Genomic DNA, 18037 nt, shown 5'->3' with positions numbered 1-18037 from the left:
GCCCATGTAAGTGGTCTTGAGATGGGGGTGTTTGAACAGAGCCCAGCAGTTTACTCCCGTGCGTGGAGGTCTCGCAATGCTGCTGTGAGATAGGCCCTTGTTTTATTCCCATTTTATAGATGAACAAACTGTGGCTCGGAGAGCCTGGGCAGCTTGCCCATGGTGATGCTGCTGCTCTGCCCTTCCCTCCAGCCTTGTGGTGTGTGTTCCCTTGGCCCGGGGTGGAGGTGTCACTGTCCCCCCTGCTGTCTTGGGCTGGTGGTGGGCAAGGCTACAGACAGCACCGGCAGAGAGTGGGAGAGGAGGAGCTCATGATGGGGGCGGGGCCTGCTAGGCTCCCCCAGGAACAGCAGCTTCCTGCACTGGCCGAGGGGTGTCCAGCGGGATCTGTTCGCCTCTGGAGCTGGCCAGGCTGTGGCACACTAGCTCCAGGTGGAGTATAGGGAACTCTCGGCCCCTGACCTCTGACCTCTGACCCCGGGGGTGGGAGAAGGGCTGCCCTGGCAGGCTTTGGGGTTGGCTCTGATTAGCATGACTTGAAGCTGGGCCCTGTGAGCATCACCCACGGTTCATGACCCAGCGGATGACACGCTGGCTGCTGGGCTCGCTGGCCCCATCTAAGACCCGGCCCAGCCTCAGCCAGTGGTGGCAGCGTTGGTCTCCCTGGAAGCATCATTTTAAGAAAAATTTGATTTATTTGCAAGGCAGAATGACACACAGAGAGAGGGAGATCTTTTCTCTGCTGGTTCACTCCACAGATGCCTGCAATAGCCAGGGGGAGGCCAGGCCAAAGCCAGGAGCCCAAAACCCATCCAGGTTTCCCACGTGGGTGGCAGGGGCCCAGCTACCTGAGCCGTCGTCACCTGCTGCATCCCGGGATGCATGTGAGCAGGAAGTGGGATCAGAGATAAAAGTGGGACCGGACCCCAGGCGCTCAGACAGGGGACGCAGGCGGCCCGTCCTCAGCTCCCCCTGCACCACGGCACCTGGTCCCCCCCAACACCTGCCTCTTCCTTGCTTGCATTCACCATGTATTTGCTTAGCGGTGTCAGGCTGGAGCTCACCCCTGCCCCGGTGTGGCCCTGTCTGCTCGCGGGGTCCCCTGGGTACCACGTGCAGCTGGCGGGGTGTGCGGGGTGTGGTCCTCACTCCTTTCAGGCTTGGCGGGCAGGAATCCGGGCTCTCCTTAATCTCCTCTTTACGCCTGTGCTGGTGCACCTGTGCCACCGCCCCCGGGGTGGCTGTGGCTCCGAGCCCCCTGGGCCCCTCCACGTCTGTGACCTCTGAAGGTCACCGCACCTGATCTTTCCTGCTCTCGTGGTCATCGCTGTTGATTACACACAAGTGCTCAGGGGCGCCCTGGAGTCTGGAGCTGCTTTCACCACAGTTTTTTTTTTTTTTGGTGACAGGCAGAGTGGATAGTGAGAGAGAGAGACAGAGAGGAAGGTCTTCCTTTTTGCCGTTGGTTCACCCTCCAATGACCGCCACGGCCGGTGCATCTCGCTGATCTGAAGCCAGGAGCCAGGTGCTTCTCCTGGTCTCCCATGGGGTGCAGGGCCCAAGCACTTGGGCCATCCTCCACTGCACTCCCTGGCCACAGCAGAGAGCTGGCCTGGAAGAGGGGCAACAGGGACAGAATCCGGTGCCCCAACCGGGACTAGAACCCGGTGTGCCGGCGCCGCAAGGCGGAGGATTAGCCTGTTAAGCCACGGCGCTGGCCCACAGTTTGGTTTTTATGTAAAGATTGGCTTATTTGTGGGGCCGGTGCTGTGGTGCAGTGGGTTAACACCCTGGCCTGCATTGCTGGCATCCCATATGGGTGCTGGTTCTAGTCTAGGCTGTTCCTCTTCCGATCCAGCTCTCTGCTATGGCCTGAGAAAGCAGTAGAAGATGGCCCAAGTCCTTGGTCCCTGAACCCACGTGGGAGACCTAGAGGAAGCTCCTGGCTCCTGGCTTTGGATTGGTGCAGCTCCGGCCGTTGCGGCCATCTTGGGGGGTGAACCAGCGGATGGAAGATCTCTTTCTCTGTCTCTACCTCTCTCTGTAACTCTGTATTTCAAATAAATTTTAAAAAAAATCTTTAGAGGTTTGCTTATTTGAAAGGCAGAGATACCTAGAAGGAGAGACGGATCTTTCATCCACTGGTTCACACCCCAAATGGCCACAAGGACCAGGGCTGGGCCAGGCCAAAGCCAAGGGCCCAGAGAGCCTCATCTCTCACACGGGTGTAGGGGCCCAAGCACTTGGGCCGTTTTCCGCTGCTTTGCCAGGTGCATTAGCGGGGAGCTGGATCAGATGGCATTCAAACTGGAGCGCATATGGGATGCCGGCACTGCAGGCCATGGTTTAGCCATCTATGCCACAGCGCCGGCCCCTCGCACACAGTCTTACAAAGATTTACTTATTTGTTTGAAAGGCTGAGGGACACACACAGATCTTCCGTCGGCTGATTGATTCCCCAAATGACTGCAACAGCCAAGGCTGGCCTAGGCCGAAGCTGCGAGCCAGGAACTCATCTGGGTCTCCCATGTGGGCGGCAGGGGCCCAGGTACTCGAGCCACATTCTGCTGCTCTCCCAGCTGCTTTAGCAGGGAGCCGGATCCTAAGTGCAGCAGCCGGGACTTGAACCGGCCTCCTTACGTGGGACGGCGGTGTCGCAAGCGGTGGCTGAGCCCGCCTGGTGGGCAGAAGCGCTTCCTCGGTGAGGTCCAGCTCGCCAAACTTTGCTAGCACGTTCCCTCCCCGGGGTTGGGACAGACCTCGTCTCCCGTCAACTCGTGGTTCAGGTGGGATGCAAGGTGACAGGCTGGAAGCCACCTTGGAAAAGCGAAATCAGCTGCAAAGGGGCCACAGATTGGAGCATTATTTTATTTTTCATATGTTTTTTAAAAAGTGACCTCCTTTACATAGGCACTGAAGCACGGGCAGATGTTTTCAAGTTAGGGATCCTTGCGGACAGGCGCCCGAGGCTGGCCGCTGGGGCATGTCCCAGGGCAGCCATCTAGACAGGTCAGGTCCCTGCCATCCTGACCGCTCTCGAGTCCAGGCCTGCAGCTGCCCAGCGGCCCTGACGGGACCACAGATTGGGGTTGAGACCTGGGCTCCTAGGGGGCTGCGTGGCGCTAGCTGGCCCTGCAGGTCCCGCTGTCCCCGTCCTGGCCTCTGCTCCAGCTCTGGCCCCGGATGGGCTGGAGCCGGCTCTGCTGAGCCCGGCAGCCTTGCTGGGGAGCAGTGGGCCGAGATGGGACCCCTCCTCCCACCTCTGACCCTGGCTCTCCTCTGAGCGTGGCTTTTGCCCTTCCCCTCGAGCCTTGCTTTCCCTGTTGTGTGTTAACAACAGGAAGATTTATTCTCTTTGGCCAAATATAGAAAAGCAGGGAATGTGCTATTTTAGGCCGCACACCCGTGTGCTTTCACAAAGAGAAGATGTGTGGAGACGCACGCACCGAGATGCACACAAATCCATTACACATGAAGTGCACCACACCAAGACCCAGGCACTGGAGTGGGGTGGGTCCATGTGCGCACACACACACAGACCCAGGCACGTGAGGTGCACACCGGTTCTTCACAGGGTGCACATGTGTGCACACAGACACGCATGGCACCCGCCTGCCTGCACGCCCTCCTGTGCGCTCAGATCTGCTGAGAATCACGACTCCAAGGCAGAAGCAGAGCTGGACAGTGGCCCCTGCTCTGGCCTGTGTGGGTGTGGTCTGAGTGCAGGCCGCTACTCAGACCCAGGGCCCTGGGGCCAGGCCTTAGGGACCAAGCCTGGAATGTGCTGTTGGAGAAGCAGTGAGTGTGGGGCTAGTGCAGGCCTGGGAGCCGCGCCCCTGGGCATGTGCTGGCCCCATCGCTTAGTGGCTGTGTGACCTGAGGGGAGTTCCTGCACCTCTCTGTGTCTCTGCTGTGGAATGAAATGAGGGGAAGGTGAGGTCGTGATGTTGGTGTGGGGTAAGCGCCCTTGGAGTGCTTATTAAATAGGACACTCAGTGGTGAGGGGGGTTAGGGACTGCATTGGGGGTCCCTCCCAAGTGGTCGTGCCCTGCCCGGGCCGGTCACTGCCCCTGTGAGCCCCCCGAGAGACAGGCCTGGCTTGTGGTCAGTGGGGAGAGGAGTGGGTTCCCATGAAAGGGTTGGGGTCTTGCCTGTGCTTCAGAGCCAGGAGTGGGCAGCAGGGTGCTGGTGCCCGGGGCAGGGTCCTGTGCGGTGGCTGACACATGGGTGGGCCACGCCAATTCAGAGATCAAGTGTTTGGGGGCGGGCGTGGTGGCACCGTGGATTAAGCCTCTGCCTGGGACGCTGCATTGGCTCAGAGCACCCAACTCGAGAAGCAGCGTGCTTTTGATCTGGCTTCCGGCTAACGCGCCAGGGCAGCGGCGGCAATGGCCCAGATGCTTGGGCTCCTGCCACCCACGTGGGGAGACCCAGATGGCGTCCCAGGCTCCTGGCCTCAGCATGGCCCAGCCTCTGGCTGCTGCAGGTTTTCAGGGAGTGAACCAGGGGTTCAAAAATCTCCCTTTCTAATGCTTGTCTCTTTGCCCTTTTCTGTCACTCTGCCTTTCAAATAAGTAAGTCTAAAACAATTGATGCAAACTTGCAACCTGAGGGATTTTATTAAAAACAGACACAAGCAATGCAGAACTCGCTGCTTCTGGATCCTCTCACTGCCTTCTCCCGAGCTCTCGAGGTCGTTTTTGCTGGTAGTGGGGGCGGCATTGTGGCCTGGGAGCCCCCTTCAACCCCCTCACCGCTGCAGTGGGAGGTGGGGCTGCTTGGGTGGGCCCTGCCCCCTGGGGCGTCACTCTCCCTGCTGTGGGCAGAGGGATGGTGGCCTCCCTGGGGGTCTGGTACAGGAAGGAAGCTGGTGGGTGGGCTCCAGAAGCCGGGGGCATCACAGCTGAGAGCGCCGGGTGTTAGTTCTCATTTCTTGCATTGTGGGGGCCGAGGAAGCTGCTCTGCCATTTGGGTGGGGGTCTGGCCCTTTGTCCAGGATTGTCTACCACGTTCTGTTTAGAGAACTTCACCGTGACCCCCCGAGCTGGCGGCTCGGCCCAGGGTTCCGGGATCCTGGCACTGTGGCGTGGGGGCTGGGTAACTCTTGGCATGGGTGGGGTGATTCTCTTTAGGGGGGGATGACACTGGCCCTGGTCTCGATGCAGTCGGTGCCAGCAGCACCCCTCCCTACCCCTGCTATGACGTTGGCAGTGTCCCTGTCTTACTCGAACCCTATGGTGGTCTCCACCGGGATGCTCTGGGCTCTGGGAGAGGGGTCACGTGGAGCCGAGTTCTTCAGCCTCGGCTGTGGGTGCCCCGGGCGGCTCTGTGTGCGGCCAGGGCCAGGCTGTCTGACCGTCTTTCCCCCCCACCCCGGGCGGGGCTGGCTCTGTCCTCAGCCGTTGCTGCAGACCCCGGGGGCCGGCCCCAGCGCCTTCCTTGGCATCTCAGCCCTGGTGCACAACCTCTGTGCTACCCTGGACGGGCCCTGCGGGCAGCTGCCTGGCGTCAGCTCCCTTGTGCGGGTCCTGGGAGAGGCCTTGGGTGCCAACTGTACCTTTACAGAACCTTTGGACACCAGCCAGGTGAGGATCGTTGGTGTCCCGGGCTCTGACCTCAGGGGGCCTGCGGTGGGGCCCAGGCTGAGCGGGTGGGGCCGGGAGTCCTGCACCCCCAGGCCTCAGGGCCCTGCTGCCCTCTTGTTCCAGCTGCAGGTCGTGCTGAAGGCGATCGGCAATGCTGGCCTGGCAGCCGCAGCCCTCACGCCTGTGCTGAGCGCCTGCGCCTCCCTGCGGAGCGTCCGCCCCGAGCTCCGGCTGGCGGCCATCCAGGCCTTCCGGAGGGTCCCCTGCTCTGCAGATGTGAGCTCCCGCGCGCTGCTCTGTGGGGTGGAGGTGGCGGTGGCGGTAACGGGGATCTGGAGCCACTGCTAATTCTCTGCGTGGTTGGCTTGTGCGTGGTGTGTTTACTGAGCACCTACTAAGTGTCTATGCTGGTGCAGAAGCTATGTCTGTGTACAAAGTGGATTCTTTGTCAGCTTAGCACACCCACGGGCCTATGGCTGCCAGAGCCACTGTGCCCCCCCGAACCCTCTAGTGCAGGGCTTGGCAAACTTCAGGCCGCACGTCACCTCCAGCTTCCATCTGCTTCTGTCAATAAAGTTTTATTGACACATGGCCGTGCCCGCTCACCTACGTAGCTGCTGTCCTCAGCTCGCTGTGGGGCCGAGTTAGTGCTGGAGGGAGCGTGTGGTCCGTAATGGCTGAAACAGCGGCTGCTGTCCTCTGAGTCGCTCACAGTGCTCGCAGTGACCCGGCCTTGTCTCCCGCTGTCACTCCCCGTCTCCAGCCGTAGCTCTGTCTGTGGTCTTTCCAGCGCCCCCGGCCCGCTCCTGCCTCAGGCCCTTTGCACGAGCTCCCTCCCCTTCCGGGAAACCTTTGCCCCGCGTGTCCCCACGCCTCAGTCCTTTGCCTTCAGTGCTTGTTTGAAAGTCGCCTGCACGTCTCGATCTCTCCCCGACTGGGCGGGAGTTGAGCCTCTCGGGTCCTGCGTCCCTGCTGCTTCGTCCTCGCTCCTCCCCCCACCCCCCAGCTTGTCGTGTGTTCCATGTTCGCTTTGTTTGCTGTGTCTCTGCAGAACGCCGGCACCGGGTGGGCGGGGTCTAGGTGGGCTTGCTCACGGCTGGCGCCTAGTTCTGTGCCAGGCACATAGTAGGTGCTCAAGTAAGCGCTATTTGATGCGAGAGTGGTGGGTGTGTGTGTGGGGGGCTGTGCCATGCAGGAAGCCGGTAGGTGTTGGGGGCGGGGATCGCAGGCTGGCTGGGGTGGGGGGCGTCTAGGAGGGACGGGCTGTTGAGAGGACGCTTCCCCTTGGGCAGCCCTTAGGTTTCAGGGCGACCTTGCAGAAACGAGGTTAGAGAAGTTCATTTTGGGCCAAAGAAATTTTGGGAACCATGCACAGTTTTTCATAGTATTCATTTTCCATGAACTTTTGGAAGGCCCCTGGGAAGGTTTGGTTGACGTGCAGCCACGCCCACTTGCTTGCATGTCATTACCGATGGGCAGTGACTGTGGGAGGCGGGTCCTTGGCACCCCCACAACCTGGTCCCGGTGAGAGGGTCTCGGGGAGGCCTCTGAGGGTGGAGGCGGGGGCCAGGCCGGGGCCAGACAGTGAGGTGACCCGCGGCGGCCGAGGCTCACTCTCTGGGTGGGGCAGGTGGACTCCCGTGACGGCCTTCCCTCTGTCCGAGCCAGCGCTCGGTGCTCTCCCGCCTGTACCGGGCCCCCGAGGAGGACGCCGAGATCCGCATCACTGCCTACCTGGCCCTGATGCGGTGTCCTGGGGCGGAGGTGTTTGCCCAGGTGCGGCGCACCCAGGCTGCCGAGCGGTCCACCCAGGGTGAGTGCAGGCGCGGGGTGGGTGGGGGATGGGCGGGGGTGAATCTGGCCCGGGCGCCTCTGGCTGGGGGCAGGAGTCCAGGGATGTCCTCTCCCTCCGTCCCCAAGTGTTCCCCTGTCTCCCCTCTTCTCCTGCCACGCCGCCCAAGTGGCCCTGTGTCCCCATGCGTCATCCCAGATCCCATGCTTTATGCCTTTGGGTGACCCCGGAGAAGTTGCGTCTCTGGTCTCAGTTGTCCCATCTGAGAATAGGGGGGACTCCTGGTTCTGAGGCCCAGGGTGAGGGGGCTGTGTCTGCCGTGGCCTCCTGTCTGGCAGGGCTCCAAGGTGGCACAGGCGCCGTGTGGCACAGGGGCTGGGGAGGGGTGTGCCTGTGCCGGTGTCTGTCTGGCCTCTTGTTCTTACAAAGCCCGAGGGTTTAACCATAGGGCCCTGCTCTGATGACCTTATCTCTGGTCACCTCCCAAGGCCCCCCTGGAGGCAGCACAGATTAAATTCTCTCCTCTTAGACCTCACGGTGGGGGTAGAATCGTGACACCCGGGGTCCTTGGTGGCCCCTCAAACCCTGTGCACACCGTGCCCTCCCCGGAGAGTGTTGTGAGCATGAAAGCTGTCAGGACACAGGGACGTGGACAGGCTGGATGAGCGTGCTGGGGACATGGGGACGCGGACAGCCCTGGACGAGCATGCTGGGACCGCTGCTTTTAACGCCCAGGTTACCACCACTCCCGTTAGGGCAGAACCACGTGCTCCGGGTTTGTGCTCCGGGCTCCGAGCACACGGCGAGGGACGAGTGGAAAACGGCTCTTTGCTGCTCACCCCCGTGGCCTGGAGCCGCTCGCTGTGAGCAGCTGTCTGTGTGTGGGTCCGGGCTTGCAACGCACAGGCCAGAGCACGCCTGGCACAATGACACCACAGGGACCATGGCTGTGACCGTGTTCCCGTGGGAGCTGTCAGCTCGTGGCGTTGTGAGTGCCCTTGACCACGTTCCCATAACCCACGCACCTGTGTCTGTCGTAAAGCAGCGACGCAGGGTCACGTCCTTGCTTTTGCCTTGGCCGTGGCTGGGAGCACTATGGGAGCCGGGGCAGGCGGCCTCCTGTCTGTGGCTGTGTGGGGTCCCCATGGGGCTGGTGCCTTCATCTGTTTCACCAGCCCTGACGATGAGCGCCTGGGTTGTTTGTGGTCTTTGGCTATTGAGAGCAGCCCTCCCTGTGTGTGTGTGCACAGGGCCCTCGTGTTGCTCCGGCCTTGCGATGGTTTCCCGGGAGGGAGCGTGCCTGGGCGAGGCTGTGTGTGTCTGGAGATCGGGTGTGGCCTGTGCTGTCGCCGTCTGAAACGATGGCGTGTGAGACACAGCCACCTGCCCCGGCTGTCTCAGGGCAGAGGTGTGGCCTGGAGAGGGTCTGCTTTTGTCGCGAACTGAGCTGCGTCGGCCACTCAGCCCAGCAGTGTCCCCAGTGAGGGGACTGCCCTCAGCAGAGGCCCCGGGCACCAGACTGTGTGCTGCCTGGTGGAAATGCGTAGGTTCCTCGTCCTTCCAAAGCCAACTCTGTCCCATGGTGGACTGTTCCAGAAGCTCCCTTGTGGGCCTTCCGGGGACGACCCGGAGGGCAGGAGGTGCCCCCTTCCCATTGGTGCCCTCGTCTGAGCTCTCTCCCCCAGGAGGGTCCCCGGCCTGGACGGTGCATCACCCCCTGCTCGGCTCAGACCCTCAGGCCTGAAGTCCACGCTCCGCTCTTGAACGAGCTCCACAGAGAGCCCCGTGGATGGGTTCTGGGTTCGCTCTGCACCCGGGGAAACTCAGGCTCAGGGAAGTGGCACGGCCGTCCCGAGTTCACCCAGCCTGTAAGCCCTGCAGCTGGGATCCAGACTCCGCTCTGATTCTCTGCCCTTTTAAGAGAGGGAGAGGGTGAGATTGTCCATCTGGTTCCTGCTCCCAATGCCCACAAAAGCCATGGTTGGGTCAGGCCAAAGTCAGGAGCCGAGAGTGCGTGGTCTGGGTCTCCCACGTGGGGGGCGGGGGCCCAGGCCCTCGGGCCAGCATCTGCTGCCTCCCAGGTGCACGGGCAGGAAGCTGGGTTGGAAGCAGAAGCCAGACTGTGTCCCAGGTTGTCTGAAATGGGATGTGGGTGTCCCGAGGGGCGGCTTGACCTGCGGCCCCCAGCCCGCCCCAGGCATGACTCTGCCAGGCTCTGCCCACATCCTCCCCATTCCCTCTAAGCATGCGAGTATCCCACACGTGGCCTGGGTCACCGGGTGTCAGGCACTAGGCTCCTGAGAAGCCCCTGTATGTGGGGCCAGAGGGACCCAGGATGGGCTCAGAGGGTCTTTGCATGGGCCGTTTGGGCTGTGAGCCGTTGCTCACCATCCCCCTGCCCCGGCCGTGGCTGCCCCACAGTGGGCTCCTTCGTGTGGAGCCACCTCCTGCAGCTGCTGGAGACGGACGACCCCCTGAAGCAGGCGCTGCGAGAAGCCCTCCCCGAGGACATCGTCAGCCAGGAGCTCAGCCCCGACGGCTGGAAGCACTCGTCCTACTCGGACGTCACCTTCCGCTCAGGTAGGGCTGCATCCGGCAGTGCCGGTACTGCTTCGAGGGAAGGAATGGATGGACGGCGGCACTGTCTTCCAAGTGTCAGGTGCACATGGGCCCTCTCCCCTGCACCCCTGCCGCTTCTGTGGAAGGAGAAAAAGGATCGCCCAGCGTCAGCCAAGGTGCAGGGCTGGCGCTGTGGCTTAGCGGGGAAAACCTCGGCCTGCAATGCCGGCATCCTTGATGGGTGCCGGTTCGGGTCCTGGCTGCTCCACTTCTGATCTAGCTCCTTGTTTATGGGCCTGGGGAAGCAGTAGAAGATGGCCCAAGTGCTTGGGGCCCTGCACCCCTGGGGGAGACCTGGAAGAAGCTCCTGGCTTCAGGGAAAGAGGAAAAGAAGATGAGAATGAGGAAAAACCAGCATGAATCTCTGAGTTTGGTTGTCCCTAAATCAGCACGCCTTGTGATTTCTTTTTGCCATGAACTTTGGGAGGCGCCTCCTGCCTGCCTTTCATTTTCCTCTTTAAGTTGCCCCTCTCTTTTTTAAAAAAATTTGTTTATTAATTTGAAAGTCGGAGTTACAGAGAGGAAGAGAGAGAGGTCTTCCATCTGCTGGTTCACTCCCCGAATGGCTGCAGTAGCCAGAGCTGAGCCAGTCTGGAGCCAGGAGCTTCTTCCAGGTCTCCCACGAGGGTGCAGGGACCCAAGCACTTGGGCCATCTTCTACTGTTTTCCCAGGCCACAGAGAGCTGGATTGGAGGTGGAGCAGCCGGGGCTCGAACCAGCACCCACATGGGATGCCGGCTTTGCAGTTGGCAGCTTAACCTGCTGAGCCACAGCGCTGCCCCAGTCCCTGTTGTTAAAATCTGTTGATGGCTGAATTTGGAGACCAGGCTTTCCTTGCGTTGAAGAGAGGCAAGCACGGCCCAGCGGCCTCCTGGCTGTCACTACACCGAGACTCCACTGGGGCTGTGGGCGCCGCCTCAGCCGTGCTGGGGAGCGAGGTGTGCGTGGCGCGAGCTCAGGTGCCCCCCTTTGGCTCGTGGGCTGTGGTCCTCCTGGCCAGGCCTCCCTAGGCCTCAGTGAGGCCCAGGCTATTGCCTGTCCTGGCTGGGGGGTGCACCCCTGATGGCCAGCCCTGCCCTATGAGGGCTTCATGGGGGCCTGACCCTCGTCCCTTTGTCCCAGCGTCCGGCAGCCTGGGAGCCAACCTGGAGAGGAGCCTCCTCTTCTCACCTTCGTCCTTCCTGCCGCGGGCCGCCATGGCCAACCTGACCATCCACGCCCTAGGCCGTGCCTTCAACGTGCTGGAGGTAGGGAGCGCCCTGTGCAGGTCCTCGGGGCCTCTCCTGGCTGCACGGTCAGCGGTGGTCCCCCTGTCCACCTCCCACCCTTGCTGCCCCTGTTCTGCCCCGGCATCCATCACTCTGCTCCAGATTCTGTTTGCTGCTTCAATATTTATTTGAAAGAGTTTGAGGGAGAGATCGTCCATCCTCTGGTTCACTTCCCGGACAGCCGCAACAGCCAGGGCGGAGCCAGGCCAACGCCAGGAGCCAGGAACTTGGCAGGGGCCCAAACACTTGGGCCATCTTTGGATGCTTTCCCAGGCCATTAGCCGGGAGGTGGATCGGAAGTGATGCAGCCGGGACTTGAACCAGAGGCTTTGTGGGATGCCAATGTCACAGGCAGAGGCTTGACCTGCTACGCCACAGTGCCGGCCCCACCTCTGTTGAGTTTTCAGCCCATCCACCCATCTCTTCCCCTGTCCATACATAGACATATCCACACGTCCAATCACCCACTTCCATCTGTGCACCTGCACCCCTCCCTCCTTCCTTATCCGTGCGACCGTCCATCCTCCCCCACCCCATCTCTTCGCTGATTCTCTGCTCATCGGTCTGTCCATCTACCTCTCCGCTCATTCCTGTCCTTGGTCACCCACCTGCCATCCCCCCTCCCGCCCCTCCCCGCCCGTGCACCTGCCATCCACTGCACCAGCGCTCGACGGCTCGCTGACGCTGTACCGGGTGCCGTGCTGGTCTCTAGAAATCAGATGATGGCCAGGGGAGACCCGGGCTCTGCCCTGCTGCTCAGAGCCCAGAGAGGCAGACAGACGAACGAGTAGACAAACGGGTCAGTGGCAGCTGTGAGCGTGTTCAGGGAGTGAAGGGTGGGCTTGTGGTGCCGGGTGCAGGGGGAGATCGGCGAGTGCCGAGGTCCGGGCCGGGGAGGGGCTGATGTGTTTGAAGCACCAGGGAGAACAGGCAATGAAGTGGGAGGGGGCAGAGGTGGCAGGGCCAGGTCTTGGCGGGGTTTTAGGCTGGGGAATGACGTGATGTGACGTGAGCTTCGGGCTGGGGCATGGGAAGCAGACTATAGGGCCCTGGTGGGAGAGGGACCACCTCTGAGGGCCCACGTGCCGGGGCCCTTCCTGCTCCTGCCCCCAGACCCCTGCCATAGGCCTGGAGGGGGCTGTTCCACGTCCTGGCCCGGCTCCTCCTGGTTTGCGGAGCGCTGGGCCGGTCTTCCATGCCTGGGCTCAGATCTGCCGAGGCCTGGACCTGGGCTGGTTTTTCTCCCCAAGCTGTGAGAACTTCTGGGAAGAGGGAGGGAGGGAGGAATGGGTGGAGGGCAGGAGCAGGGTCCACAGTGTCCAACGGTGGGGGCTGGAACCAGGGAAAGAGGAGGGGGTGCGGGGGGGAGGGAGGGGCACAGGGGGAGGGCTCCGTCAGTGCTTGGGCTCCGAGACCCAGGTGGCCAGGCCTTGGGCGCCCAGTGTGGGAGAGCTGAGAGTCTGCCCCCCCCGGCATCCTGCAAGGGGGACACGGCCGTGTCTGGACCGGTACACACTGATGAGCTGGGACTCCTTCCTTGCTGGGGTCTGAGGGCGGGATCATTGTACCCTAGAGAACTCTAGACCCCGAAGCTCAGAGTGACAGGGTCCGTGAAGGCAGGAACCAGGGGAGGGGAGGCGAGGGGAGGGGAGGGGACTGCATGGTTGCCAGGGTCATGCTGACCTGAAGCCCAAGGGAAACTCGGATCGGTTACGATCCTGACATCGGTCCAGGTACCATGTGGGACAGACAGATGACAGCCTTGATGTCAGTCCTGCTGCAGCCTGTCTGGTGTCGGCTTGCGCGATCCTCTAGGGGTTTTCTGTGTTCTGCCGAGTGGGATGGGGTGTGGGGTTATTGTCTTAGTTTTAGACCACAGTCTCGCAGGATGGAGTCTCGTCTGTCTTGAAAATGGAGTCCTACTGTCAGGACGTCACTTCAACACAAACGGCGGTGTCTAGCTGTGACCTTGGAGTTGTAGGGAGGAGTGAGCGTTGGCCTGCGGGTGGTGGGTGAGGGCATTCCAGGAAGGCTTCCTGGAGGTGGTGGCGTTCGGAGCACCGACTACCAGAATGGCAGGAGTGCTTACTGTGCTGGCCTCTGCCAAGCAGATGGAGTATGAGACATAGTCCCCAGGGCTGTGCACCAGGTGGACCCTGGGGACCCAGAGTGTTTGAGCCCTCGGCACACCCAGCCCCCCAGCCCTGACACTCTTGGTCAGCTCCCTGAGCCCCGGCTTTCCTTCCCAGCTGCGGCTCCGGCTGGAAGATGCCGAGGACGTCGTCCACAGGCTGTTGGGCCAGAAGCCATCCTGGGGGCAGGAGGAGCAGAGAGAGGCCCAGCCGGAGAGTCCGCCGGGACCAGAGCCGGGGCCGACCACCAGGCCTGAGTGTCCGGGAGAGAGACCCAGAGGGATGAGAGACGCACAGCAGAAGGTGAGGACCACGGCCACGGCCATGCAAGCCCATGCTGCGGAGTGGTCGGCGCGGAGGGGTCCCTGGCCTCTGCCCCTGCTTGCTGCTCCGGAGCTGAGAGGCCGGTGGGCAGCCTGCGCCTGCCGACTTCAGCCCGAAGCGGCCAGCCGGCCGTGTGTCCCCGCCTCCCCGAAGCCGACTTCAGCCAGCTGCAGCTCTGCCTGGCACAGGTCGGCTTCGCGGAGGTGGGACTGACACGAGATGAACAGCTCGTGTTTAAAGGGTTTTATTCAGTGGTTTTCTCGGGCCCGTGCTGTGGCACAGTGGGTTAAGCTGTAGCCTGCAGGATTGTCATCCCATATGGGCGCTGGTTCGTGTCCTGGCTGCTCCAGTTCCGACCCAGCTCCCTACTGATGGCCTGGGAAAGCCCTGGGGGATGGCCCAAGTGCTTGGTCCCTGCACCCATGTGGGAGACCCAGAGAAAGCTCCTGGCTTTGGCCTGGCCCAGCCGGATCATTGCGGTCATTTGGGGAGTGAACCAGCAGATGGAAGATCTCTCTCCCACCCCTCCCTCCCTCCCTCCCTCTCTCTCCCCCTCTCTCTCCCACTCCTCCTCTCTCTCTCTATTTCCTTTGCTTTCTCTGTAACCGTGCCTTTCAAGTGACTTAAGAAATCTTTTTTAAAAAAGTGTTGAGAGAGAGAGAGAGAGAGATCTCCCATCTTTTCGTCCACTCCCCATGTGCCCATGATGGCTGCAGCCGAGAGCCTGGGACTCCATCCACTCGAGCCACCCCTGCTGCCTCCCAGGGGCAGTGCTAGCAGGAAGTGGGAGTCGGGAGCCAGAGCTGGGAGCTGGGCTCAGATCCTCCGGTGTGGGCCCCGGCGTCCTAACCACGGTGGCACACGCTGGGCCTGTAGCCTGTGTCATGAGCGTTTGCCCACGTGTGCACCACGAGGCCGTGAGCGCCGCCCTCCCACCGAGAGCGTCCTCGTGTGTAGCACCCTGCTCCTGTCCCTGGGGTGCTCGTGGCTTTCTGCCAGCAGAAACCAGATGGAATTTTCTAGAATGGCGCTTAACTGGGTCACGTGGTAGGTCCTTTCGAGGAAAAGGTCTTTGTTGGGGTTTGGCCTCTTGTCGTGCGTGGTCGTCGTGCGACCCTGCTGTGGGCGCTGCTGAGGGGTCCTGTGGCTGGCTGAGCGGGGTTCGGTCCCACGGATGCGCCCTGCTGATCCTCCATCTGTAGCTGGAGGTAGTTGTTTGACACACTCGGCTGTCACACACGAAGCAACCGTGAACTTTGGCTTTTTGGTGCAATCTATGGGCTTAAAGTTAAGCTGTTACTTAGATGTTACTTATCTCTGCTTTTACTGGGTGGGGAACTGGGAGAGAGCACCAGGGGATTTCTTGGCATTGGTAATCATTTAGCTTTTTTTAAAGATGTAGTTATTTGAAAGGCAGAGTTACAAAGAGGGGGAGACAGAGAGCAAGATCTTTGACCAGCTGGTCGCTCCCCAAATGGCTGAGAGCCTGGAGCTCCATCTGAGTCTCCCACGTGCGTGCAGGGGCCCAAGCATCTGGGCCGTCTCCCGCTGCTCTCCCAGGCACCTCAGCAGGGAGCAGGATCGGATGTGGAGCAGCCGGGACTCGAACCAGCGCTCACATGGGGCTAATCTATGCCAGCCCCACTGCCGGCCCAGGCTGTGAACCCTCGTTTCCAGACCTTGGTGTGGACGTGTGTGTTCCTTCTCTGGGATGACTTTGTAGGAGTGGCTGGATCGTGTGGTCAGTGCGTGTTTAACTTTCTCAGACACGGCTAAATTGTCCGCCCAGGCGCTTGTACCATGCTGAATTCCCGTGAGCCGTGAGTGAGGGCCCACCCCGCCCCCCATCTCCTCGCCATCTGTTTCAGCTGTTTCCCTCGTGGGAAGTGGGACTTCTGGGCCTTAATTCTCTCTCTCTCTCAAAATTTATTTCTTTAGAAGGCAGAGTTGGAGAGAGAGAGAGAAAAAAAGGTCTTCCATCCGCTGGTTCACTCCCCAAATGGCTGCAACGGCCAGAGCTGAGTTGATCTGGAGCCAGGAGCTTCATCCGGGTCTCCCACTTGGGTGCAGGGGTCCAAGCACTTGTTCCATCCTCCACTGCTTTCCCAGGCCATAGCAGAGAGCTGGATCGGAAGTGGAGCTGCAGTCTCAAACCGGTGCCCATATCAGGTGCCGGCACCTCAGGCAGCAGCTTTACCTACTATGCCACAGTGCCAGCCCCTGGGCCTTAATTCTTTCAAAATGTATTTGAGAGGCAGAGAAGGGAAGAGAGAGAGAGAGAGAGAGAGAGAGATATTGATTGATTGATTGATAGCTGTCCCATGCGTGGGGACCGGCCTTCTCCGTCTTCTCCCACTGGTGGGCACACATAGTTGATAACTCTTGGCTCTCACAGTCAGTACCATGAACAAGGCGAGTGGCTGGAGCAGCTGGTCACAGCCAGAGGAAGCGCCGCCTTGGGGAGAGGTGGCCGGCGCCGCTCAGCTCTGGCCACTTGTTGCTCCTCGTGCCAGGGGAGCAGGCCACTGTTGGCTCTATGTAGAGAAGCCAGAGATTTGAATTTCATTCCAAGGCTCCCAGTTTAGAAACGTTAGAATAAAATTCAATTTGTCGAAAGTGGGTATGGTGTGAGAGGTAGTGAAAGGGAGACGGAAGCCAGCACCGGGACAGGGGAGACAGGGTGGGGTTTGCTGGGCTGGGCCTGGGAGCCGAGCCGGGATGGTGATGGGAGGCGCGCTGAGGTCCTGGGGAGGCACGGGGCTTGGGTGATGGCAGAAAACCAGAGGATGGGTAACACGGCAGGAGGAATAACTTCTTTATTCATCTGGAAGGCAGAGACAGACAGACGGACACACAGTGTCTGCTGGTTCATTCCCCAGGTGCCTGCAGTGGCTGGATCCTGATCCGGGGGCCTGGAATTGATGCTGGCATTTTCTCACGTGGGTGGCAGGGACTCGGGTACTGGAGCCATCACCTGCTGCCTCCCAGGGTGTGCGTTAGCAGGAGGCCGCATTGGTAGCAGAGCCCGAACTTGAACCCAGGGACTCTGATGGGGGACACGCGTATCCCCAGTGGCGGCTTTTTCCTTCTTCTTCCTTTCTCCTCCTCCTCCTCCGTTTTTTTATTTATTTGAGAGAGTTAGAAGGAGAGACGCAGATTTTCCATCTGCTGGTTCACTTCCCAAATGGCTGCAAACACCTGGGCTGGGCCAAGTCCAAGCCAGAAGCCAAGAGCTTCATTCAAGTCTCCCGCGTGGGTGCAGGGGCCCAAGCACTTGGGCTGTCCTCGCCCTGCTTTCCCAGGGACGTTAGCAGGGAGTTGGATCTTAAGTGGAGCAGCCGGGACTCGAATTGGAGCCCACAGGGGTGGCACATCACAGGTGGTGGCTTTACCCGCTGCACCGCGTCGCCACCCCCCACTCCCTCCCCAGCTGCTTCTTGACGGCTGTGCCACACGCCCGCCCCAGCAGGCAAAGTTTGTACGGTAGCTGTGGGCCACAGCCATGAGCTGTGCGAAGGAGCTGTTGGCGGATGGAATGAAAAGGTGAATTTCTTTTACAGTTTTGAAATTCCTGCAGAGTTTTGCATAACGTACACTTTCCGTGAATTTTTGAAGACTCCTCACGTACCTGGAATTCATGTTTTGCGCCAAAATAAACTTGTCTCTGAATTCATTTTCCATGCCTTTCTTTGAAATCTCATATATTTGAAAATAGCGAGTAGAGAGGATTGCAGGTGTTTGCAACACAAACAGAAACTGTTGGAGATGACGGATCTGCCAGTTACCTGAAGGTATCATTTCACGGTGTTCAGATGTCGCCGTGTACCCTCTAAATTTGTCCAGTTATTATGTGCGAGTTACGAGTTCCAAAACCTGAAACACAGACCGTGGCACTGGGTGTCGGCGGCCTCAGGCAGGCCCAGGAAGGTGGCGTGGGCGTGGGGCTTGGTCCGTGGCCCTGGACTTTTGCCAGCCACGATCCGGGTCCCATAGTCCTTGGTCTTTCTCTCCTGAGGCCGCTTTGCCCCATGGTAAGCGCAGCCCAGCGCCTCGTCACCGGTCTGGGGTCTCCCGCAGGTGGCCCAGAGCCGTGGGGCCCGGCAGGGGCTATGGTGTGAGCTGAGCCTGAAGGTGTTTGGGCACGAGCTGAGCTTGGTGAACTGCGGGTCCCTGGGGCGGCTGGCGGAGCAGCACCTGAAACTGGCTGAGCTGGGGACCAAGCTCCTGCAGGTACCCCCTCTACCTGTCCTCCCTCCCCCACCCTGCGTGTTCTCCCTCCCCCACCCCGCTGCTTCCCCGTTCACACTCAGCACAAAG

The 18037-nt window shown here is 60.7% G+C and overlaps 1 protein-coding gene across 1 annotated transcript in view; it reads left to right on the top strand.

The window, feature by feature from the left end:
• Positions 1-18037, top strand: part of LOC133751072 (uncharacterized) — a 121387-nt gene that overhangs the window by 21015 nt on the left and 82335 nt on the right. Inside the window, exons 11-17 of the mRNA XM_062180953.1 lie at positions 5400-5585; positions 5709-5861; positions 7254-7398; positions 9799-9957; positions 11119-11243; positions 13514-13699; positions 17798-17950. Of these exons, the coding sequence (XP_062036937.1) occupies positions 5400-5585; positions 5709-5861; positions 7254-7398; positions 9799-9957; positions 11119-11243; positions 13514-13699; positions 17798-17950 (1107 nt within the window). The remainder of the gene's footprint in view (positions 1-5399; positions 5586-5708; positions 5862-7253; positions 7399-9798; positions 9958-11118; positions 11244-13513; positions 13700-17797; positions 17951-18037) is intronic.

Source organism: Lepus europaeus, chromosome 21 (genome assembly GCF_033115175.1).
Source record: "Lepus europaeus isolate LE1 chromosome 21, mLepTim1.pri, whole genome shotgun sequence".
Classification (NCBI taxonomy): Eukaryota; Metazoa; Chordata; class Mammalia; order Lagomorpha; family Leporidae; genus Lepus; species Lepus europaeus.
The sequence above is the reverse complement of the archived record's forward strand: the minus strand, read 5'-3'. Positions and strand labels throughout refer to the sequence as shown.